Source organism: Lacerta agilis, chromosome 2 (assembly GCF_009819535.1).
Source record: "Lacerta agilis isolate rLacAgi1 chromosome 2, rLacAgi1.pri, whole genome shotgun sequence".
Taxonomy (NCBI): domain Eukaryota; kingdom Metazoa; phylum Chordata; class Lepidosauria; order Squamata; family Lacertidae; genus Lacerta; species Lacerta agilis.
In genome coordinates, this window is record NC_046313.1 from 104,066,195 (window position 1) to 104,090,378 (window position 24,184).

The 24,184-nt window shown below is 46.3% G+C and overlaps 1 protein-coding gene across 2 annotated transcripts; it reads right to left on the minus strand.

Annotated features, from left to right (window-relative positions):
- Window positions 1–6,581: 6,581 nt before the first annotated feature.
- On the minus strand, window positions 6,582–22,670 carry LOC117042076 (E3 ubiquitin-protein ligase TRIM39-like). Of its 2 annotated transcripts, none has more exons than XM_033141535.1 (8): window positions 22,439–22,670; window positions 21,493–21,700; window positions 19,623–20,148; window positions 15,493–15,591; window positions 11,471–11,701; window positions 10,446–10,468; window positions 9,065–9,180; window positions 6,582–7,177 (listed from the first exon to the last, which is right to left on the minus strand). In XM_033141535.1, the coding sequence occupies exons 3-8, from the start codon at window positions 20,037–20,039 to the stop codon at window positions 6,630–6,632; spliced, it is 1,434 nt and encodes a 477-aa protein (XP_032997426.1). In that variant the 5' UTR covers window positions 20,040–20,148; window positions 21,493–21,700; window positions 22,439–22,670; the 3' UTR covers window positions 6,582–6,629. The 2 variants fall into 2 exon arrangements, with proteins under 2 accessions (XP_032997426.1, XP_032997427.1); XM_033141536.1 differs by having other exon boundaries at window positions 15,493–15,588; window positions 22,439–22,667.
- Between the last annotated feature and the right edge of the window lie 1,514 nt (window positions 22,671–24,184).

The following is a 24,184-nucleotide window of genomic DNA, read 5'->3' on the forward strand; positions in this document are numbered from 1 at the left end:
GGGTTGGGGAGGGGGCGCCCGGTATGCCGGCGGGCTCGCGGGCCACCCAGCCCCTATGACGAGACGGCCTTGCACTCAGGTTTCCATCATGGTGTTCCGTTGCGCCAGAAGCGGTTTAGTCATGCTGGCCACATGACCCAGAAAGTTGCCTGTAGACAAACACTGGCTCCCTCGGCCTGAAAGCGAGATGAGCGCCACAACCCCATAGTTGCCTTTGACTGGACTTAACCATCCAGGGGTCCTTTACCTTTACCTTACACTGACTGGCAGCAGCTCTCCAGGGGTTCCGGCAGGGATCTCTCCCAGCTGTGCTTGGAGCTCTGTGGAGCAGCAACTTCGATTAAATCTTTGCTTAAAAGGAGTTGCTAGCAGGTCTCATCCTGTTTCCTGTTCTAGGGAGCCTCTACTGCAAAGCGTGTCTCTATGAACTAGACGGCACATGTCTCGCTGGTAAGAGCGTGTGCATAGGCCGAAAACGATGTGTGGTTGTTACCGTCAGTCTGGGTAAGTGAGAGTTTTGCTGTCCCAGTTTTCCTCGATTTGGAACTACACCAACCCAGATTCCGGGGGGTGGCCTGAGCTACACATCTTTTGCAATAGGTACAAGATCTGCCCCACCTGTGGTTTCCTGCAACTATTTAATTGTGCTTCTTAAAATTGATATACTGCTTGATTGTAAATTTTTTCTTAAAAAAATTCTTTAAAAAATAAAATTCAGATCTTGAAATTTCCAAGCAATTCTCAAACAACCAAAACAAAAAGAGAATTCCATAAATTCCCATGGACTCCCCTTTGTGGGTCTTTTGTTAATTTTTTTCTTCCTGCATCTTCTCTATTAATCCAGTTCTATTGAAATTGCATTGCAACCATTGTCCAGCATTAAACTACAAGTGTCATTCCAGTCCTGCTAAAAAAAAAAAGTTTCCAATGATTTTTAAGGTAAATGATATCTTTCCCCCATTCCTTATTGACATTTTGGTCTTCCTGGTTTCTAATTCTTACGGTCAATTATTTAAAAAAAATCAAAGTGGTTTACGAAAAGAATAAAACAATGAAACAAAAATGGATTAAAATCAACAATAGCTGGAAAAAAAGATTTAAACACATGTGAACATTCTGCAGGTCTGGATAGGTTTGGCTAAACAAATTGCAGGAGCTGGGCTTCATGACCCTTTGTGGTGTCTTCCAACTCAACATTTCTATGATTCTGTGCTGGCCCCAAGGGTTTGTCCGTGAAGCGAGGTCCAAGTCCAGTCCTGGGTCTAGGGGTTCAAAGGAGGTCAGTCCGGCGGGGAGCGAGGCAGGGAGCAGGTCGAGGTCCAAGGCAGGTTCAGGCACAAGGTTGCAGGTTGAGCACACGCTTGCAACTAAGTTGCTCACGCAACTTGGGCTGGGTCTGGCTGGCTTTTGTCTGGCCCTATGCTTAGGGCGGCCCCGATCCTCCGGAGACTGGCCTCTCCTCCGGGCCTGGAGGCGAGCACTCCTCCTGTAGGCACTTAACTCCCTTCGCCTCTCTGCCCTGAGCCTCTGTAGCTCAGGAGAGGCTGGTGGGTTACTGGACCCAGGGGCTGCCTGAGCTTCCTCTGAAGAGGCTGGGAGTGGAGCACCTGCAGGCAATGGGTCCTCCCTCCCATCAGGAGCCAGAGCAGACTCTGCTGACGCCTGCACCTGGGGATCCAGCACAGGTGGGGATCCTTCAGGCTCAAGCCCTGGCCCCGGCTCAGCTGGTTCTGGAGGAAGGGAATCCTGTGCAGGCTGGGATCCCTCAGGTTCAGCATCAGAGTCTGACTCCCAGGCCATCACAGATTCTGTGTTTTCAGTGAAGGCACCTGCCTGATGTCAGTAGGCAGGGAGTTCCAAAGGTTCTGCCCTGCTAAAAGATGGTTTCCTTACAAATGTAGAATGAGTATTTTTAGTGGTAGCTAGAAGCCATGTAAGGCTAACAGAGTCAGGATGCCATGTTGGGAGTGGGAAACCATAACTGACATAAATTTTCTAACCTCCCTGCATGGTGCCACCCACTGGCCAAGGGCTTATACAGCTAACACCACAATATGCAGAAGCTGACGGGCAACACAGCTCCCTGTCATCCCTGACCGCTGTCCATGGTGCTGGCTGGGACATAGGGGCGTTGTAGTCCAATGATAACTGAAGGGTACCACAGGAGCTACCCCTGATCTATACGCCCAAGGCATGAGAAATGAGGTTGGGAGTGGGAAGCATGTGGACGTAATTTCTCATGTCTTGGGCACGATTCTATGCTTCTCCTTTTAGATGGATTTCAGCAGTTCCGTACCTACGGCTGCATCATGCCTCAATCCTATTTCTGTGGCATGACAAAGAGGCAACTCAATGGCCAACGAACAACCGTGAACTGCTGCTGGAGGGGGAACTACTGCAACGAGAGGCTGCTGTATTGATGGTGTGATTTGCCACAAATGGACAGAAGCATGTGCACCTCTTCACTCTGGGTCATACCAGTCACACTATACATTTAAAGCACTATTACATCCCTTTAGCAGCACGCCTCCCCACTAAGAATCCTGGGAACCGTAGTTTTGTTAAGAGCGCTGACAATTGTAGCTCTGCATGGGACTTAAAACTAAGTTCTCCAAAACAATCTGGGGATTGGGCAGCCATGGTGTGACCATCGTAAAATCTGAAAAATTCACTTCTTCCTGCCTATTAAGGTCATTGTGTCTACTACGTGAGCCAGTGTGGTGTAGTGGTTTAAGAGCGATAGACTCGTAATCTGGTGAACCGGGTTCGCGTCCCCGCTCCTCCACATGCAGCTGCCGGGTGACCTTGGGCTAGTCACACTTCTCTGAAGTCTCTCAGCCCCACTCACCTCACAGAGTGTTTGTTGTGGGGGAGGAAGGGAAAGGAGAATGTTAGCCGCTTTGAGACTCCTTTGGGTAGTGAAAAGCGGGATATCAAATCCAAACTCTTCTACTACATGCTTAGACCATCTAATCACAGTTTTTTGGTTGTATTTTTTTAAAAAGAAGACAGACCACTTTCTGGAAAATCACACTTGATGAAATTAAATATTTCTAAAAAAGCGGTATGCCAGTCTCTCATTATAATTCATTTCGGCAGTCCTATCCAGGTTTATAAATGTTTAGGAATAGAAAGAAACAGGAAGTTGTTGTCTGTGCCATGGCTTGCACCCATCCTTTGCTCTTGCCACCGTTTACATCCCAAAATTTAGACCACCCTGAGCCACCAAGTAGGATCACTCCAAGGAGGACGTCTTAGGAGACAAACTGTAGGCCAAAGTGAAGGAAGGCCTGAGATTTATTTATTTATTTGATTTCTAGACTGGCCTTCATCCAAGGATTACGGGGCAGTTTGTAAACACAAAAATACATAACATAGTAACAAACACAAACAATGACCCCCCATTTAAAAGACAATTGATTGTTTAATTAGCCAAAGGCCACGGGGAGGAGGGCATTGCTTCCCGGGTGGGAGTTGATCATGGTGTGGATTTACCAAGCGTGCCTTCCTCTTAGCGTGTTTCTTTCCATTTTTAAGTTCAGAACGGGTCACACATGAAATGTCACGTGTGTCTCCCAACAGTTCTGCTAGGCTGGTCAGGTCCCCGCAGCAGCTTCTTCTTCTTTAAAAAAAACTAGCTTCAGCTTGTAAAGGGATAGCCTGACCATGCACTGGTAACCTCCAGGTTGGATTACTGCATTGCATTGTGTGGTGCTGCCCCGAAAGTTGGCCTGGGAGCTGCAGCTACTGCAAAATGTGGTGCCTTGACTGCTACCAGGGGCAAAGTAAAGCCCCTGGTGTCACATTGCTGCTGAAAGAACTGCAGTTCTGACATCTTTCTCCCGGCCAATAAAAATTCCCAAGAAGTGACACACACACACACACACATGGTTGTCAAATAAAACCAAGAGATTTTTATTAATAACCTTACAAGCCACAAGACATAGATCTTTCCCCAAGCTGTGGGTTGCCAGCCCACTCATGCTCAAGGGTTGGACGCACCCAAGTCAGAGCTTCCTCAACCTCACAGACACACACGTACACAAGTCAATCGCACAACTCCAGACACTGCCATTGGAAGGCAGAGGCAAGCTGAGCCCATCAGGGCATCACTGGGAGGGGTGGGTTATAGCCAGTAACTAAACTGAGGCCGAGCTGGGAATTGAACGTCTTAGAGCAGGATGGGTGGAGAAACCTGTGGCCCTCCAGATGTTGCCTTAGTCCAGGTATGTCTAAAGTCCGTTTTGGGGATCTAATCTGGCCCGCCGGTCGGTTTAATCCGGCCCCTGTGGCAGTTTTATTTCCTGGGGTAAAATCCTAAAAAACTTCAACCCTAAAAAAAAAGTCAACAACATTGGTCGGCCCTCACAGCCCCTTCACTTCATCAAATCTGGCCCCCTTTGAAAAAAGTTTGGACACCACTGCTCTAACTCCAATCCCCTCCAGCCAGCATGATCCAGAGTCTGGGGTTGTGGCAGCTGTGGTCCATCAACATCTGGAGGGGAATTTTGCTGTAGAGGATTTTTTCCTGCCATGTTCAAAGGCTGTTTGAATCTTTATTCAACATACATATTTTGCACTCACGGGTATTCTAATCACAAACATAAAAAGGTAAAGGACCCCTGGACAGTAAAGTCCAGTCAAAAGCGACTATGGGGTTGGGGCGCTCATCTTGCTTTCAGGCCAAGGGAGCCAGCGTTTGTCCACAGACTAAACCACTTCTGGCGCAACGGGACACCATGGCGAAAGCCCAGAGCACACGGAAACGCCGTTTACCTTCCCGCCGCAGCAGTACCTATTAGCTACTCGCACTAGTGTGCTTTTGAACTGTCTGGACAAATGCCGGCTCCCTCGGCCTGAAAGCGAGATGAGCGCCGCAACCCCATAGTTGCCTTTGACTAGACTTAACCGTCCAGGGGCCCTTTACCTTTACCTATAACAAACATACATACCTTCTGTAATAACTTTTAATATTCTAACTCTGGTGGAATCTCTCAGGACGACAAATGGCAGCGGTGGGAAAGTTGCATATTCATCTGCTCCCCATTACCTTTCTTATTTGCTCTTGTCACCTATCAAAAGCTGCTTCTTTCCCCAGCTTCAAGCAGCAGCAGCAGCACCATTCCTCCATGAAAACCATGAAAACTGCCTGAACAAAGGCTGTTTCCTAAGGCAGGAGCAGCCAAGCTGGGATCATATAATGACGGGTGGCCATACAACCTCTGCTTAAAAACCTCCAAGCAGTGTGATGATGTCATACTACAGTACAGCCAGACTGGCGTGCGTTCCAAACAGGTAAACGTAGCAGCTGCATTTTGCTGACTTCCCCCAAAGCATTGCCCAAAGAAGTGTTTTTTGGTGTTGCTCCCTCTGCCTCACATTTGGCTAAGCCGTGCAACATGGGTGAACTTCAGGATAGAAAGGTTTGCAGAGGTGCCTTTTCCTCGATTCAAGTGAACTACTGGAAAATGTTCAGCTTCCATTGCAGGCCATAGCCCTTTACTCACCTGTGCACTGTGGGCTCTACTTTTACCCGTGGCAAATGCCACCAGGCATTCCTCTTCACAGCCCACAGGCAAGGGTCGCAATACATGCCGTTCAATTCATGAAAGACTTTGGGATGACAGCTTGAGTTAAAGCCAAATGGATGTCGCCAACTACAAATCAGACGTTGTGATATATCAGTATATCGTGATGTTTAACTGGCGATATATTGCGATGCTGAAAACAGGGTATTGCTCAGCTCTCATCCATAGAGATCTCTTTAACACTACACCCCGGGAGTGCTGGGGTGTTCAAGAGGAAAGGATCCATCCCTGGCCTGCTTTATTCTCACATGTACATTACAGCACGCTACCAAGACTATTAACAGGCTGCTTCTGCATACACTGAATAAGGTGTAGAAGGAGCAGCGAAGGGAAAAAGAGATGGTTTCTGCAATCTACACATGCAATGATGAATCCCTTCAGAGAGGTCACTTCCCTCCACTGCCCATGTAGCACACGTCTGCCACGCTCTCATTCACACACATTTCTGACCAGCTCTGCCCACAGCCAATGCAAACAGTGTGGCTTGCTTGGTTTTTCTTTTATTTTCCAAAGTTTCGGCATCACCGCCTCATGACTGAAGCCCCGCTTGAGGTTTGGGAAAGCAGAAGGAATCCCGTCTCTTCACTGGCCTCCACAAAAGCCAAACTGCTCCAAAACGGGCTCTTTGCTTTTGTGGGAATATTCCCTTCGTTAGCGTCACATCCCTTTAAGAAAATGTGAAGCCAGAAAGTTAAATACCAACATTTCTGTAGGGTTCCCCCCCCCCAGTGGTGTTTTTGAAAGCCCTTGCTCGTTTCCTTCTGTCGTTCCCGGCTGGGGCTTTCCTGCTCCCTTGCGTCCTTCTCCCCTGAGAAACTGTCTTAAATAACTCCCTCAACACATCTGATAAAAGTATTTAGGTTAATATTTTAGTGGGTTTTTTGGGGGGCGGGGACACACAGATATTTGATATTATCTACTTTCCTTTATGCTCTAATAAAATTTTTTCAAATTGATTCAATTAAAAACCACCTTTGAGGGCTAATCCTAGAACGAGGTTGGGGGGGGGGCGGGTCCGAGGGAGAAGAATTGGCCACCTTGTCACTCCCAGTCCGTGGGAGGCCGAATAATGAGGGGAGCAGCATTCTTGCGTCCGGCACGGATTCCTGGGTAGAAAAAAGGCCACAGCTTCTCCGTGAAGGTGTCGGTGAAAGTGTAGATGTGGGAGCGGTCCGTCACATTGTAGAAGGAAAGTCTGCCGGCCTCGTAGTCCAGGAAGACACCCACTCGCTTGGGTTTGGTGGCGACACTGAGGGGCGTGAACGGGGTGGTGGTGGCCGCGTACTTGTCCCCGTTGAAGAGCCTCACCCGCCAGTAGCCAGTCTCCGGTAGGGAGGTCGTCTCCCCTTTGCGGCTCACAGATTCGTTACAAACCCCTAGGGCCCAGTGGGTCTTTTCGCCCACTTCCACTTCCCAGTAGTGGCGGCCCGAAGTGAAGCCCTCCGTCGCCAGGACACAAGGGTAGGTGGTGAAGCGTCGCGGGCTGTCGGGGAGGTCTCGCAGGCGTTGCTCCACAAACTTGACGCTCTTCCGGTCCTCGGAGAGCACTAAGTTGGGGTGGGCCGTCTCGGGGTCGAGGGTCAAATCTCCTGCAGGAAAAGGGAGAGACGTTAGTTCAGGCTCTGCTGCGACGGTGGCCAGTTTTTTTTTGGGGGGGGGGTTGGAAATAATTGTCATTTGATTTTACAAATATAGAATTACAGCGGTACTTCGGGTTACATACGCTTCAGGTTACATATTCTGCTAGCCCAGAAACAACGCTTCAGGTTAAGAACTTTGCTTCAGGATAAGAACAGAAATCGTGCTCTGGCGGCGCAGCGGCAGCGGGAGGCCCCATTAGCTAAAGTGGTGCTTCAGGTTAAGAACAGTTTCAGGTTAAGAACGGACCTCCGGAACGAATTAAGTACTTAACCAGAGGTACCACTGTGTAACAATACAATACAAAATACATATCCATATTTAGAGATTTCTCCAAATCTCCGGACTTCCCACCTTCCCCTCCATGGGTCCTATTGCCAACCTTTTCAACTGCATATTATTTCATAATCCATATTTTATACCTCCACATTGTGTCCATAATATGTCCTACATCACAAGCAGAGGTTCTCCAGCCAGTTTCAATCCAGTCTCACCCCTCAAACCTTTACTTAAAAACCTCCAAAGGAGGAGAGTCCATCATATCCCGAAGGAGACTGTTCCACTGTGGAACAGCTCTTGCTGTCAGAAAGTTCTTCCTGGTGTTTAGTTGGAATCTCCTTTCTTTCCTTGTGAGCTGCTTTCAGAAGCACCTGCCCTACCACTGCACAAACTAGAATGCTGGATTATTTTAAACAAATCAATGTCTGATCCAGCAAGGTGGTTGTTAGAACAGATAGCAGAGGATTCCTCAAATCCCCCAGCAGCAAAGGTCATGGATTTGGAAAAAATTTAAAAAACTGATTTGACTGAAAGAATGCACTGACTTGATAAAAACTAACACTTTTCCGGAGAGGTTATCCATCTTTGTACAATTTTGGAACTATTACCCTGGACAAAATAACCATTTAGATCATTTATCGTCTGCTGTTTCGAGGCATCCATAGGCCTCCTAAGAGTCACAGAACTAAATATAACTGACATTTTAAATTGAAACTGAAAATGTTCTTGCTACCTGCAACTTTTCTAACACACACTTTGCCCCAGAATATATTCTAACAGAGATTTTAAAATCTATCCTAGTTTTGCCATTAAACTATTTTTGCATTCTTCTTTGCTTTTCAGGGGAGCATGACACCCCCAAGAACATTCAACCTGCATGACCACTCTTGCTTCTTCCTCTGCTTCCAGCCATTTTTCTACACACAGACCTGACTGAGGCCATCCAGGTAAGGTGGTTCCTTGGAAGTTGAACGGAATCCGTTCTGGAAGTCCGTTCGACTTCCAAAATGTTTGGAAACCAAGGTGCAGCTTCTGATTGGCTGCAAGAAGCTCCTGCAGCCAATCAGAAGCCGTGGAAGCCGCGTTAAGACTTTCGGGTTCCAAAGAACGTTTGCAAACCGGAACACTCACTTCTGGGTATGCAGTGTTCGGGAGCTAAAATGTTCGACTCGCAAGGCATTCAGGATATAAGGTACGACTGTATCATTCCCGTTACTGCTGATCACTGGCTGTGCTGGATGGGGTTGATGGTCACAAAACATCTGGAGCGCATCAGACTGGGGAAGGCTAATACTGTTCCTCTCCCACTATCAACAATTCCTAGCACACCTCTCCCAGACTCGGTATGTTACAGAGTTGAGTTGTGTGTGCACTGAGCAGAATTAAGCTCAATTGCTTGGATGGTGCTAATCTGCAGAATCTATTCCAAACTCAAAGAGTTTTCTTGGCACTGTGGACGAACCCCCCGATCTATGAGCAAGGGAGAAGAGGCCCAATTCTCCCAGCCCCCACACCGACCAAAAGGAAAAATGCCTGGATGTGGCACCACACCAGCTTACCTGTGAGCCTCTTGATGATTTTGCGCAGGACGAAGTACTGCCTGGGGAAGTTGCAGAAGTTCTTTTCCAGCTCGATGGAGACCAGGTTCAGCTTCTGGGCCTGCACCTCTTCACACCTGCAAGAAAAAGAGCGCAGCAAGTTAGGTGAGGGCAAGTCCAGTGTTGGGGAACCTGTGGCCCCTTCAGATGTTGCCGGGCTCCCAACCCCTAGCAGCCACAGCCAGGATGGACAAGGGATGATGCAAGCTGTGGGCCCCAGGAACATCTGGTGGGCCCCAGGTTCACTGTCCCTGAAGTTGTCCATTGCTTCCATGTGTCCCCCAATCATCTTTCATTTCACGGCCATTGTGAGGCCAGACTTCAAATACTTGTAAGGTCTGGTCAGTGCCTGGATGAGTGATGCCATGAGAACCTACATGTCTACAGCCTTGGTTTCTGGGATGGAAGGAAGGTGGGATATCAGTGTACAAATGTAAATAAGCGAATAAAAATTCTTGAGATTCACAAGTACTTTTAATTCTGCTGATTCTCTTATGCCGCTTTTTACATATTTTTGTGCCTTTTAGTTTAGCATGCTTTATGTATATGCTTTTTATTTTTGTAAACTGTCCTGGGAATATGATTGAAAGGCAATAAATATATAAAAGAGTCTCCAGACCCTGGGTGGGGGGGATGAATCCTCTCCCAGGCTATAATTGAGCAACTTGGAGGTGTTATTTATTTTAATGGGTACCTCTTGACCAGGTTTTCCCAAACTTGGGTCTCCGGCTATTTGTGGACAGCAACTCCCATCATTGCTAAGTAGCAGGACCAGTGGTCAGGGATGATGGGTATTGTAGTTCAGAAACAGCTGGAGACCCAATTTTGGGAAACCCTTCTGGCAGTGTTCGAAACTCCCATTGTTCTAGGCGCATTTCCACTAGCCTTGGCCTCAATCAAAGGCCAATCTGTTCTTGGAAGGACTACCACTAGGAATGAAGTGGCACTTTTAGATCCAACCCCTTGCCTTTGTCCTTACAAGTATTTGCTTCAGCAAAGCAGGGGCCTTTCATACCTTCAACCACACCTGATGCCAAAAGAACAATAAGGTAGGTTGCAAGGCAAACCTCTCTGGGGAGAGCTTTCCACAGTTGTGAAGGCGGATGGCACCACCACAGAGAAGGCCCTGTTTTTGGTATCTGGCCACCTCCTTTCAGACAGCGAAGGCATCCATTGGAAGCCCTCCTTGAAGAGGTAAGGAGACCAGCAGTCTTTAAAAGAGCATTTTATGTGTCAAACCATGACAAATACTTGTCCAACAAGTATGACAAGGACCACCTCATAGGACTCAATATTAAGAGGCAGTGAGACTGTTGTGATGACCAAAGAATTTGCTCCTTACCTTTCGAGGGTGTGCTTCACATCCTGCATGAAAAGGACAAGAAATAAAAATTGTTAAGGAGCCCAATCGCTAAGCAAAATCTATCTATGCAGACTGGTGAAATGAGGACGATCCCACCTTTGGTTAAAGCAACACTTATTATTCTGCTGCTTCAAAAAGCACAGGCAACAGTTAAAAAAAATCCAAACGCACCAAAAAGATTCAAGTGTTGGACCTTTTGTGCAAACCACATCAACTTCCAGCCTGCCACTGCAATGTCCTGAAATATCAGCTATATGCATCTATCCAAGGATCTGCCTTCACAAAGCAAACCAATTCTGATGACCTTACACTGGATTTCATGCTTGCATGTGGACTACAGAAAGCTAGAGCCCTACGCATCTTGCCCTGCCACCCACAAGAGGCATACAGATTCACATCCAAAGGGTCTATAGAAATTGGGGTTCACAGACCCTTATGGAAACATTAGATGGGAGGTGGAGGAAGTGGGGAGCAGAAATGGGCTGGCGCAAGAGTGGAATTCATCGACCCTTTGTTCTACTCTCATCCCTCCGAGTTGCACGGTCAGTGATGTAAACAAAACCCCACATGAAGGCCCATGGGCCTCCTCTCCACCCCATTCCACGGTGGCCCCAGCCCCAGAGCACTGCATTTCCAGGAAACTGGTTGTGGCAAATGATCTCTGGAGGTTCTTTGAACCCATCACATGGAATCACTGCTTCCTAAGAAAGTTCTGTTTAGAGTTTTATCTGCTCCATCAGGCTGCAGTTGAGGAAAAAAGAGGAAGCAGGCTCACTCTTTCAGATCCGTGGGTGCAAAAGATAATTCAAGTCTGTTTTAATCTACTGTTGATTTACTGCCTGCCTTAAGCTTTACTGGTGGTTTACTCTACTCCTTAAAGCACTAGAAAAATGTAAGGGAAAGTGGCGGACTCAAGGGCTGCTGAGGAATGTGATGTTCAAAGCAGCATTTGTTCAGATGCAGGAGATCCCCCCTCTCCAGGTAGACTCTGATGCACACCCCACCTTGAGCATCTCCATGCCTGACTGCAGACACTTCTCCTCAATTTCCGTGATGAGGCTGTTGAGGGAGACCCGCTGCTCAGACAGTTCAGCCACATTGTCCTTTAGTTTCTGCAAGATCTCCTTCTCCTCGTCCTCCAGGTGTTGCATCAGCACTTCTTGCTCCTCCTCCAGGAACAAGTGCATCTCCTCGAACTCCCGGATGATGAGCTGGCGGCGGTCCTCAACCTTCCGCTGCAGGGAGGTGGGAGAAAGGGTTCTGGTAGGGTTCAATGAGGTCAACCCAACGAAGTTGATGCTCAGGACTGGCAGAAAGAGGGAACTTCCTCACACAGCACAAAACCATGGTGTGACACATTACAGAAGGACGTGACCCAGGAAGACCTAAATTCAAGTACTTGCTCAGTTGCGACTCTCACTGGGTGACCTTGCGACAGTCTCCCTCTCAGCCCAACTTACTGTACAGAAACAACAACAAAAAGAGCCTTGTGACACCTTGAGCACTAATTTAGTGAATCATAGTCCATCTCATCAGATGAGTGGTGATAATGTGATGAGGTGGATTCTGTCTATGAAAGCTTAAAGGTAAAGGGACCCCTGACAGTTGGGTCCAGTCGCGGATGACTCTGGGGTTGCGGCGCTCATCTCGCTTTGCTGGCCGAGGGAGCCGGAGTACAGCTTCCGGGTCATGTGGCCAGCATGACGAAGCCGCTTCTGGCGAACCAGAGCAGCACACGGAAACGCTGTTTACCTTCCCGCCGGAGCAGTACCTATTTATCTACTTGCACTCTGACGTGCTTTCGAACTGCTAGGTTGGCGAGAGCAGGGACCGTGCAATGGGAGCTCAGCGGGACCCAGCAGCAGCAGCGCCGCACCGTGCGGAGCCCCGAGCCAGGGATTTAATACTGGCGGTGTGGGATGTCTTTTGTGTAGTATTGTCAATTGTTTGCTTGCTTTTGTTTCAAATGCTTTCGCTGAAGTCCAAGGTTAACATAGGCTAAATGGAGAGCTGGCAGATGTCAAAGAAAAACAACAACTACCAGACCTTTAGAAGACATCTGAAGGCAGCCCTGTTTAGGGAGGCTTTTAATGTTTAATAGATTATTGCATTTTAATGTTCTGTTGGAAGCCGCCCAGAGTGGCTGGGGAAACCCAGCCTGATGGGCAGGGTATAAATAAATTATTATTATTATTAACCATTTAGAAAATCCTCTGCTTTTGATATAAGGGACTATTTGCTGCCTCACTCTGCCTAATGGTACCGCTGGCCCTGGGATTCCTTGAAGGAAAAGGGGGATATCAATGGTAATAAATCAAATGCATTATTAACAGTTTAGCTTTTAACCTTCATGATGACCTGTGAAGCCCAGTTGCAAAACACTACCTCTCTTTTCTTGCCTTGCCCACTTTCTAAGCTGCTCGAAGTTTCTTGTGTCTCCTATTGTTCTCCAAGTTGCAAATCTGAAAGTCGATTTCCCAGCTTCTGTCTTTCAGCTCTCCACCCCGCAGCTGCAGAGACACTGTTCACAGCTCAGCAGTTTCGGGAATCCTGGCTGTCAAACTTGGCTGCTACCGGTATTTTACAAATCCTCTGCGAATATATTGAGGAAACCAGCTATATTCATACAACACACAACGCACAATTGTGTGTTCTAACTGAATTAAAGCTGAGTGCCTTACGCATTTGCTTTCACCACCAGGGTACTTTTGCTTGGTGCAAAAGTAATATTTAAGCATGGTTGATGCAAGCTGTAATTGCATGCACAAAAAGTAAAAGTCTGACGTTTTACTCATCACTGTGGGTCTCTCTCCCCCAGCACCAACCAGCAACCATACTTAATAAAAATAAGACATCCCCTGAAAATAAGCCATAGTGGTTTGTTTGTTTTTTGAGGAAAAATAAATAAATAAATATAAGACGGTGTCTTATTTTTGGGAGAAACACGGGTAGATGAATTCATTTAGGCCAAGCCTGTCAGCCATTTTAGCGAAACTGAACCTCCTTGTTCAGAGGCAGTATACCTCTGAATATCAAATGAGAGGGACAAAACCCAGCAGGGGAAGGTCTGGGAAACGTTCCTGCGCTGCTTCTGGGTTCCCAAAGGTGCTAATGCTGAAAGAGTGCATTGCTTGCTGCTGCCACCGTAAAGCTGGCATAAAATTGTTGTATTTTTTAATTGTTTCAATATGCTTTGGTATATTTGTACAATTGTCGGCTATCCCAGGCTTTGTAAAGAGGATAAGAGGAGCATAAACATAAGATACATAAATGAGGCTACACAGCATACTGGGCTACACAGTTTCACCTGTATCACTTAAGACAAATCCTTGTGTTCTCCCACCCACTTGCAGATGTGGCTTCTTAGCTGTTACTAATAGTAATGCACTTTTAAAGTTGTTTGAAGGGTGCTTTGTGGGTTGTTGTTGTTGTTTTGCAAAACATTTTTTGTCATCATCATAATCATCATCATCATCAAAAGCAATTTCCAGAGAAGCTAAAACTAAAAGAGATTAAAAGCAATGGAGCATAAAGAACTGTCAGGACTATAAGGAAGAAAAAAAGAGCACATTATGCAATTCTGGTACATTACAATTTTCCGGTGTGCTACTGTGTTCCTTTTTATAATTGGTTCGTTTTGACATGAAAGTCACAGAATGTGTTTTCTTAAACCATTTTGATTCTGCCATGGTGGGGGCCGAAGGGTATTTCCTGCCCACCGACCAGCAACAAAAAGTAGCATAGAGCTTTGAGATAGTTAATTATATATTCCAAACAGCTGTGCTCAGCATTTATTTTTTGAGGGAATCTTGGTGCAGGTGTATCACAGCAAATGAAAATATCACAGACAGTCGTACCTTGGAAGTCGAACGGAATCCGTTCTGGAAATCCATTCAACTTCCAAAACGTTCGGAAACCAAAGTACAGCTTCTGATTGGCTGCAGGAACCTCCTGCAGCCAATTGGAAGCTGCAGAAGCCCCATCCAAAAAATAGTTTGCTAACCAGAACAGCCACTTGGTGTTCGGGAGCCAAAAACGTTCGAAAACTAAGCTGTTTGAAAACCATGGTACGACTGTACCAGCTTTTATTTTATACAGCGAGTGGTTTTATTAAGTTATTTCCTATTAAGTTTTCTTTCTTTTTTCAATAGCAGCTACAAGCTTGGTGGAGCATGGGAAATCTGTGATATTCTTGTGGAGAAGCTGGTAAAATGTGGGTTGAACGAGGTAACTGTTAGTTAGGTAGATTTGTAGCTGGTTGACACAGAACCCAAAGAGTACTCATTAATGGTTCCTCGTCATTTGGGGAAAAAGTGGCAAGTAGGGTGCTGCAGGGTTCTGTTCTGGGCTCTTTATATTGAGGGAATGCTCATCAAATTTGCAGATGACACCACACTGGAAGGGGTAGCCCATGCCACAGAAGACAGAATCAGTATTCAAGATGACTTTCAACAGATTGGAGAACTGGGCCAAAACTAACAAAATAAATTCCAACAGCGACAAATATAAGGTTCTGCACTTAGGCAAGAAGAGCCAGCAGCACAGATATGAACCGACCCAGACTTTGCAACTGTAATCTGAAGCCTTCTTTGTGTGCCCCCTCCACAAGGGGACTGGAGGGTGGCAACACGAGAACAGGCCTTTTCTGTAGTGGCTCCCTATTTGTGGCATGCTCTTCCCAGGGAGGTTTGCCTGGTGCCTTTGTTACATATCTTTTAAGTGCAACGCAAAGCATTCCTCTTCAACCATGCCTTTGGCTATTAATGATATACGGCCTTTTAAAGCACACGTGATGTACTGTTGTTTTTATTGTGTGTTTTTCCTTTACCCCTTGGATATTAATGAAAGTTTTTTTTTTTTTTAAATAAAGATGCCTTGAGTTGCCTCAGTGAGAGAAAATGTTAATACTACTACTAGTAGTAGTCCACTTGAATTCAAGCAAGGCTCACAGGGTTTCCACTGCAGCATTTGCTTTGGGAGAAAATTCCAAGTGAAAGAGATACAATCCTAAGCATGCAGCACTTGCCTTGAGCTCCCCGGGCTTCTTCTCCTCCCGGGATCTGCACTGGCCAATCTCATGCAGCTTTCGTTCAAGTGGCTCCAGGCATTTCTGCAGCTTTTCCTGCTTGAAAGAGGAGATGGCATAATTGGGAGCTAGCACAGGGATAGCAGTTGAAGAGTACAAGTCATGAGCATAAGAACCACCCATCTTGCTTCCTGCAGTGGCCCCAAAACAAACAAACAGACACCTCTAGGATGCCCACAACCAGTGTTAGAAACTCAGATATACAGTTATACCTTGGGTTACGGCCGCTTCAGGTTGCGTGATTTCGGGTTGCGCACCGCGCTGAACACAGAAGTAATGGAACGGGTTAATTCCGGGTTTCAGTGCTCGCGCATGCGCAGTAAAGCTAAATTGTGCTTTGCGCATGCGCAGAAGCGCCAAATTGCGTCACGCGTGTGCGCAGACGCAGCGACGTGGGTTGCCAACGCACCTCCCGCACGGATCGCGTTCGCAACCCGAGCGTACACTGTATAAGCTAAGTGCCAAATAGCTCCTTAAATCAAGGTTACAGTCTCCAAAATGGAATGCCCTCATCTTCAAAAAGGAGGGAAAGGAAGACCCAGGTAACTACCAACCGGTCATCTACCTACCAGGGAAGGGCCTAGAACAGATAATTCAACAGTCGGTCTATGAACATTTAGGAAAGGATGCTGTGATTACTAAGACCCAGCATGGGTTTCTCAAAAATAAGTCATGCCAGACCAATCTGATTTCGTTTTCTGATGGAATTACAAACTTGGGGGATCAGAAAAATGCTGTGAACATTGTGTATCTTGATTTCAGTAAGGCTTCTGACACACACACCCCGGTGATATTCTCATGAGGAAGCTGGTAGAATGCGGGTTGAATGAGGTAACTGTTAGGTGGATTTGTAGCTGGTTAACTGACCGAACCCAAAGAGTACTCATTAATGGTTCCTTGTCATCCTGGAAAAAAGTGAGAAGTGGGGTGCCACAGGGTTCTGTCCTGGGCCCGTTGTTGTTCAATGTCTTTATAAATTACCTGGATGAAGGAATTGAGAGGATGCTCATCAAATTTGCAGACACCAAACTGGGAGGGGTAGCTAATGCCACAGAAGACAGACTCGGGATTCAAAATGACCTTAACACCCCTGTGAAACTAGCCAAAATATACCAAAGTAATAAATGCTGGAAATGTAAACAAACAGAAGGAACCTTCTTCCATATGTGGTGGACGTGCCCTAAGGTAAAAGACTTCTGGGAGAAGATATATAACGAAATTTAAAAAGTGTTGAAAAACACATTCAAGAAGAAACCAGAGGCCTTCTTACCGGGCATCCTAGGTCAGGACATTGCTAAAAGGGATAGAATTTTGTTTTTGTATGCCACAACAGCAGCTAGAGTTTTGATAGCTAAGAACTGGAAGACAGAAGAATTACCAACGATAGAAGAATGGCAGATGAAAATGTTGGAATATATGGAGCTTGCAGAAATGACCGGGAGGCTCTGTGACCAGAGAGACGACGCGGTGGAGAAAGAATGGGGAAATTTTAAATTGTATTTAAAAGATCATTGTATGATTGAAAATTAGATATATTCTGAGGATAAGATAGGTTGTAGAACTGAAGTTAGTAGCTTTTGTTATAAGATGATAAGGGTTAAGATAAAGAGATAGATTTAATTAATTAGATAATGATATAATATAAGTTAAGAGATAGATAAGAGGGATATCTTGTTGTTAGAAAATAGAATAGAATTATAAGATTTTGGAAGTTACGAAAAAGGTATTCACAAGGGACGCAGGAGGAGGGGATAGGAGGAAGTCCCACCAAGATGTGAGGAAGTACCATTCTTAGAAAAGTAATAAGTTGTTGTTTTTGATGTGTTTGTTATGTTTGTTGTTATTGTAGTTATGTTGTATTTGTTTTTGTTATGTTAGAAAATTTAATAAATATTATTTTTTAAAAACAAAACAAAATGACCTTAACAGATTGGAGAACTGGGTGCACAATAACAAACTGAATTTCAATAGGGACAAATGTAAGGTTCTGCACTTAGGCAGGGAGAACCAGATGCACAAATATAGGATGGAGGACACCTTGCATACTAGCAGTACATGTGAAAAGGATCTAGGGGTCTTGATGGACCACAAAATTAACAGGAGTCAACAGTATGATGCGGCAGCAGCAAAAACAAAACAAAACCTAACGCTATTTTAGGCTGCATCAACAGAAGTCTAGTGTCCAGATCGAGAGAAGTCATAGTACCACTCTATCCTGCCTTGGCCAGATCACACTTGGAATACTGTGTCCAATTCTGCACACCACATTTAAGAAGGATATTGACAAGCTGGAACACATGCAGAGGAGGGCAACCAAGATGCCGAAGGGTCTGGAAACTAAACCTTATGAGGAGCGCTTGAAGGCATGGGTATGTTTAGCCTGGAAAAGAGGAGGCTGAGAGGAGATATGATAGCCACCTTCAAATATCTCCAGGGCTGTCCCATGGAAGAGGCAACAAGCTTGTTTTCTCTTGCTCTGGAGGGTAGGACTCAAACCAATGGCTTCAAGTTGCAAGAAAAGAGATTCTGACTAAACAATCAGAAAAAAACTTTCTGACAGTAAGAGTTAAACAGTTCTAAAGTCTTATTTTTCATATGGTGGACTGACTGTGATTGATTCTCAGTTAAACATCTGGCTAGTTCCGATGTACCAACATATCTTAAAGTTAATGTAGCTAGAATGTTTATGCTCGTCTTGTGTCATAAGCCACTGACTAAACATTTTCTATTTTGGATTGAACTGCGTGGGTAAGGAGTTTGCTTAACCGGGAACTCTGGAGAAGACTGTCAAGTAGAAAGCAGGAAGTCTCTGACGTTCTGCTGATCACACTGGCTGAAGCGAGGTTTAGTATCAACAACAGATTGTTGGCCCTGCGTAACAGGTTATGGGCCAACTGACTTCACAAGTCTAACACGTACCAGTCAACATTTGGCCAGCTGCATTCTGCACTAATTGAAGTGTTCACATCTTCAAGGGCAGCCCCAGGTACAGGGGGATTACAGTAACGCAAGCAAGGGAGAGGTTGCTGGAATTTGGGGAACCATGAAAAAGAGTATTCTTCTCCAGAAACAACTGTAGCCTGGCAAGTAAGCAAGAGCTGGGCAAAGGCACCACTTTGGACACTTGAGGTTCACGTGATAAAGCTGGATCTAGGTGTACCCCACCCCATAGCAGCATAACCCCACTTACAGCAGGCTGCATATCTTGTTCCCAAACACAAGAGCCACCTATCCATATTTGTGTCCGTCATTTGCTGCCTTTATTTTGCTATTCTTCCAGCCTTCCTATTCATTATTTAAGCCTTCCCTCGAAAACAATTGAGTTCCCTTTCTCCATTCAACTCTGCACTGAATTCTCACATCAAATTTCAAGCTCCTTCTCCTTATTTTTAAGGCTTTCCATTCCTCACCTCCATGACATCCTGTAATAGCAAAGTCCACCGCAGTGCCTCCTATTACTAACAGAAATCCAACTTACACGGAAGCCACCAAGAAACAAGAGGGGTACCAGCATACTCAGGGGATCCCTGAGGTTTGCAGAAGAGCCAACAATAACAGCCCCTGCCCAGACAACCCTATGAAGACTGGGAGCATAGTCAGTGGTCACTAGCAACCAGCTGAGCATTACTTTGAAAAGAAAAAAAAAAATGGGAGAGTGAATTGGCTTACTTATAGTTCCCTGGAGGAAGCTGTGGCTGGCTGGCTGAACACTTCAATGATTAAACAAGCAAGGCAAAATATAGGACAGCATTTTCTTGCAGTTCCCACTTGGGTTTCCTTATTCAATCAGGCCATGTAGTCTGTGCAGGTTTATGTGATACTGTGATGGTAAAAAGGCATCTGTCCACAATGGGCAGATACACATCAAATGCATACCTCACACGGCTGGTGATGTTTCTGTTGTTATTAATATACATTAATCGCATTGCTCATGGAAATGACTCCAAGTCACTTACAGAAATATTAAAACCAATTACTATGAACAAAATCAAATGTTGGTCTTCATGCCCTCTCCCGTCTTTTTTTTTTAAAAAAAACTTGATTCCAGCCATGTCCCGTCCCCACTTTACCTTATACTCCAAGGAGGCATCGTCCAGGGTCACCACCGTGTGGGAGCGGTGTTCATGAGAGATCTCGCACACTAAGCAAACAGCCTCCTGGTCGTCCTTGCAGAAGAGGCGGAGGACTTCATTGTGCTTCTCGCACAAGTTCTCATCCCGCACCTTGCGCTTGTTCGTGACCTGCAGCTGCTTGGCTATCTCCACCATGTTGCCCAGCTGCCGGTTGGGCCTCAGAATGCGGTGGCGCGAAGTCTTGCGGCAGACAGGGCAGGGGAAGTCCCGCTGCAGATCTTCCCACCAGCGGGTGATGCATACCCGACAGAAATTGTGGCCGCAGTCAATGATCACGGGGTCCTTGAGGTACTCCAGGCAGACAGAGCAGCTGGCTTCTACCTGGAGGTTTTCCAAAGGGTTTGTGGTGGCCATGGCTCCTCAAAGGCAGCAGGGGGAAAAGCATGGATGGCAGAAACAAAGGCTGTATCCAGCGTAGCACTAAGTCACATAGTGATATCCTTGTTGTGCTGGCGGAGCATTGCTGTGCAAAGGAAAACAGAAGTATATTACAAAAGATTGTTCACCAACAGATTGCACAGCTGTTGTGCAACAAGCTTCCACTAGGACAACAGCTGTGTTTGATTCCTTCATTGTGCAACCTTTAAACTATGCTATCCACTATTGCAAGGGATCTTGCACTAGCATACAATAACACTGCATATGGCCACGATAGAGTGGCGACACAGTTCAATTTGTCCCAACTGTGCACTTTTTCGTAAAAACACCAAATTTGCACCATACATAGAATACACAATTGTTCTCAAATACTGAGGCATGTGATCTAGCATATACACAGGCATGTGAAATATTTCTAATTGAGCATAGTGTAAGCACACAATAACTCATATACGACCCAAAACAATATGGAATGTTTTCCCTATAGCCGTCACATCCTGATCACGGACCCTCTATCTAGCTCAGGCGTGGGGAATCTGTGGCCCTTCAGATGTTGCTGAACTTTGTTTTGTTCTTTTTACAAACTTTAACGAAAATTCTGAAAGCAATCACCAAACATGAAGTGTTGTCTTCCAGGACAAATACACGCACATATGTTAAGTCTTGCATGCAGTCATCCACACAGCATCAAAACAGACTTGGAGTATCTTTTACATTACAAATTCAGCCCACTTCTACAGGGTATATACATCAATCTAAAGAGTTAAGATAATTTCTTCATGCGCTGCTGAACTGTAACTCCCATCGCACCTGGCCATTGGCCATGTTTGCTGAGACTGATGTTTGTGTGGGTAATTAAGACTCTAGTTCCTATTTGCAGAGTATGTGGAAGACAGCCCTGGGTCATTTGACCCTTTAGTTCTCTATTTCCTCCTATAAAAACCACACATTTACTCTGACTCTGAGGCAAACAGCAGCACAACACAACACAACACACCTGCTGCTCTAACCATTAACTCACAACTGTTAATAACTGAACCAACTGACATCACAGGGTCCTTTCAAACCTTAACATTATCCATATGCATTTTGGATGCTAACAGCCCAACAGTTTGTGGTTCAGCAACATACGGAGAACAAAGTTCCCCGGACTTTCTCTTGCTGCTGCAGAATTAGTACAATCCCTGGAACCTATTACAGGTGTTCCTCTGCTATGTGTAATTTGCACACATTCTGCTAATGCTAAACACAGCAGTCCAACATCTGGAGGGCAGAATCTGTCTCCCAGATTCAAAGCTAACCTATTCACTTCATCACAGTGGCTCTCAACTAACCAGTTAAAAAGTGTCCACTCTCAGCATTACAACAGTTTTAGTATTTGTCAAGGTACTTCAAAGCCCTTTAGGGCGGGCGATGCCAGATTACCTACCCTGTTGTTTGGGTTATCTGGAGCTCCTCAACTGCAAGTGTATTTTCCTCTCTGGGCAGGGTTTTGGACAGCAAAGATTTATCCATTGGGAGCTGGCCGAGGCATGATTCCACATCACAGTTAAGCTATGGGTGTTGATCTTTTCCAGTTCCTTAACACCAAGGCACCTTGCAAAAGAGTCGTCTAGCATTTAACACTTTGGTATTCCCTTGGTAGGTCAAAAGAAAGAAAAAAGTATATTTAGAAAGCAGTAATATTTCCCATTTATACAGCATATTTCTAAGTGTTTGAAACACTTCACATATATTATCCAGTAGCCCTTACAACAACCTTTAAGGAAAATTTGTATTATAAATTATCCCCATACAGAGAATGAGGTGCTGAGATTGAGAAAACACTGGCTTACCCAAGGATATTTATATCTCAAGCAAGATATGAATTAGATAATTTTCTAGCTCATGACTCTTACCCAAACTCTGGGCCTGTCCACACTGGGGTAAACCATACATTTGTAGCTGCTTGTCTCCCTATTAAAGTAGGGTCACCCTCTCCATCCCTGTTCCAGATCTTTTACGCCTTTAAATGTCGGCTTTTGACATTTCCCCTTTTGTACAGCGATATCAAATTCACCCTGTGGGGCCCAGATAGTGGGCCATTGCCTCTGAACCCAACCATCTAGCAATAGCTAAAATGCGCCAGAAACACACTTTTAAACAGTCCTGTTTTAGTTAACAAGGGGACAGTAGCCTCCTTCCTGGCGAGCCGGTCACCGTTTATGGAGCGCTTCCCCCAAAACACTTCACAGGCATTTATCTCAAGCGCTTTTACAACAGCCCAACCTCGTAGGCCCGGTATTGCCCTCACGTTGCACTGTGTAGGAGCGGTAAACTGAGAGAATGCCGCACAATGAACAGAAAGAAGATACAGGGCTTTTATTTCAGCTCACCCCGTTCAGATACTGCACCACTCCAGCGCAGGCAGAGGAGGAAGAGGCAAGGCAGCAGGGCTGGCGGTGGCCATCTGTCAGGGATGCTTTAGTTGAGATCCCTGCATTGCAGAAGGGGGTTGGACTTGATGACCCCCAGGATCCCTTCCAGCTCTGTATTTCTAGGACTAAGGCAGGCACCTGAAGCGCACCTGCAACCTGAAGCACAACCAACAGGAGATCTCTGTGGAGAGGACCTGCGCTCGGGGGGCTAAGCCTGTCGCAGCCCCCGCAACGCCCACCTGAGCCCAAGGCGCCCGTTGTTAAGACGGCGCGGTGTTTTGAACTGGCTGCCAGGGAGGCTGGGGAAGCCAGAGGGGCGGGGATCTCACGGCGCCGAGGGGCTGCAATAAGGGCAGTTTCAGAGGGGGCTTTGGGGGGGCAATTACGGAAGGCCCCACAAAGCTCGCCGCTCCTCCGCGCAGTACGGCCGCAATTACGGCAGCCCCGCCGCCCCTCTTTGGCCCTCACTTTTCCGCCCCCCGAACATGTGGGCGACGGCTGAAGGAGCGAAGCGCACGGCCTGCTAGAAGGTCCGGCCGACCTCCCCCCCCCCCTGCCCCACTCCTCCTCTCACAACAAACCCGTTCCGCAAACGCCACCACAGGAAGCGGCTTTCACGTCACCGGAAGCGACGCTCCGAGCTCCGCCGAGGCCATAGAGCTAACGATTGAGTCGTTCTGCCTCCCACCAAGCTGCCCACCCGGCCGCTCTGGGAAGCGCCTCTGACGTCACCGGAAGCGACGCTCCGAGCGCCGCCGAGGGCATAGAGCTAACGTTTGAGTTGTTCTCTCGGCCACTTTCGCTATCTCCGCTTTTCATAGTCGCGTGGCATGTGTGTGTAGACTCACAAAAGTGCGTCGCCTTCCGGGTTCCTTTCGCTCCCCCCGTTCGGTTGGCTTTGCAGTGAGTTGCTCTGCCCTGCGGCTCCCAGCAACTGCTATTCGGGAGCATTGCTGCCTCCAGCCGCTGAGGAAGAGCCTAGCTGTCGTGGCTAGTACCTAATCCTCTTTTAGAGCCCACCGTCCCTGCCTCCTGTGGGAGGGAGTTCCGCAGTTTACCTGTGAAGAAATGCTTCCTTTCACCTGAGTCTTCCAACTATCACCTTCATCGGGTGCCCACGAGTTCTAGGTGTGACCAGAGAGGGAGAAGAACTCTTCTTTTGTCACTTTCTTAAAAAAATAAAAAAAATTGTTTAAACTTTTCAAGTTTATACATTTCACTAATTTTACAATCATTTTGACATTTCAAAGCTTGACTTCCCTCCCCCTCTTTCTGCAACTCCTTAAATTTATTTTTAATATCTTCTGCATATCCAAATTAACTTAATTTGCTCATTTATTCATCTTCTTTAAATAAATACTCATATGAAGCTGCATAATTTCACGCAGTTCTATCACGTAACTTCTCACAAAAAGTTCCCGTTGCCGCAACTTTTCCTCACAGGTGTTAGGGTGGACCTGGTGTCTGGTTGTGAGATCAGTGGATGGACAATGGGAGCTGCTCTAAGTGTGCCAGTTTTGTTGCATAAGCATTTCAGCTTGCCATGCGGAAAGACCCCGCTTCTCCCTGCCAGGTGGCCTGGTTTGTGGGTTCTCCTGACACCCCCTCCCCCCTGAGGTGTTTAAATCAAATGCCCAATGGTGGGCCATCTTTTTGGCCAAACTTTTTACGGCAATAAACAACACATGTAAAATTCCAGCAAAC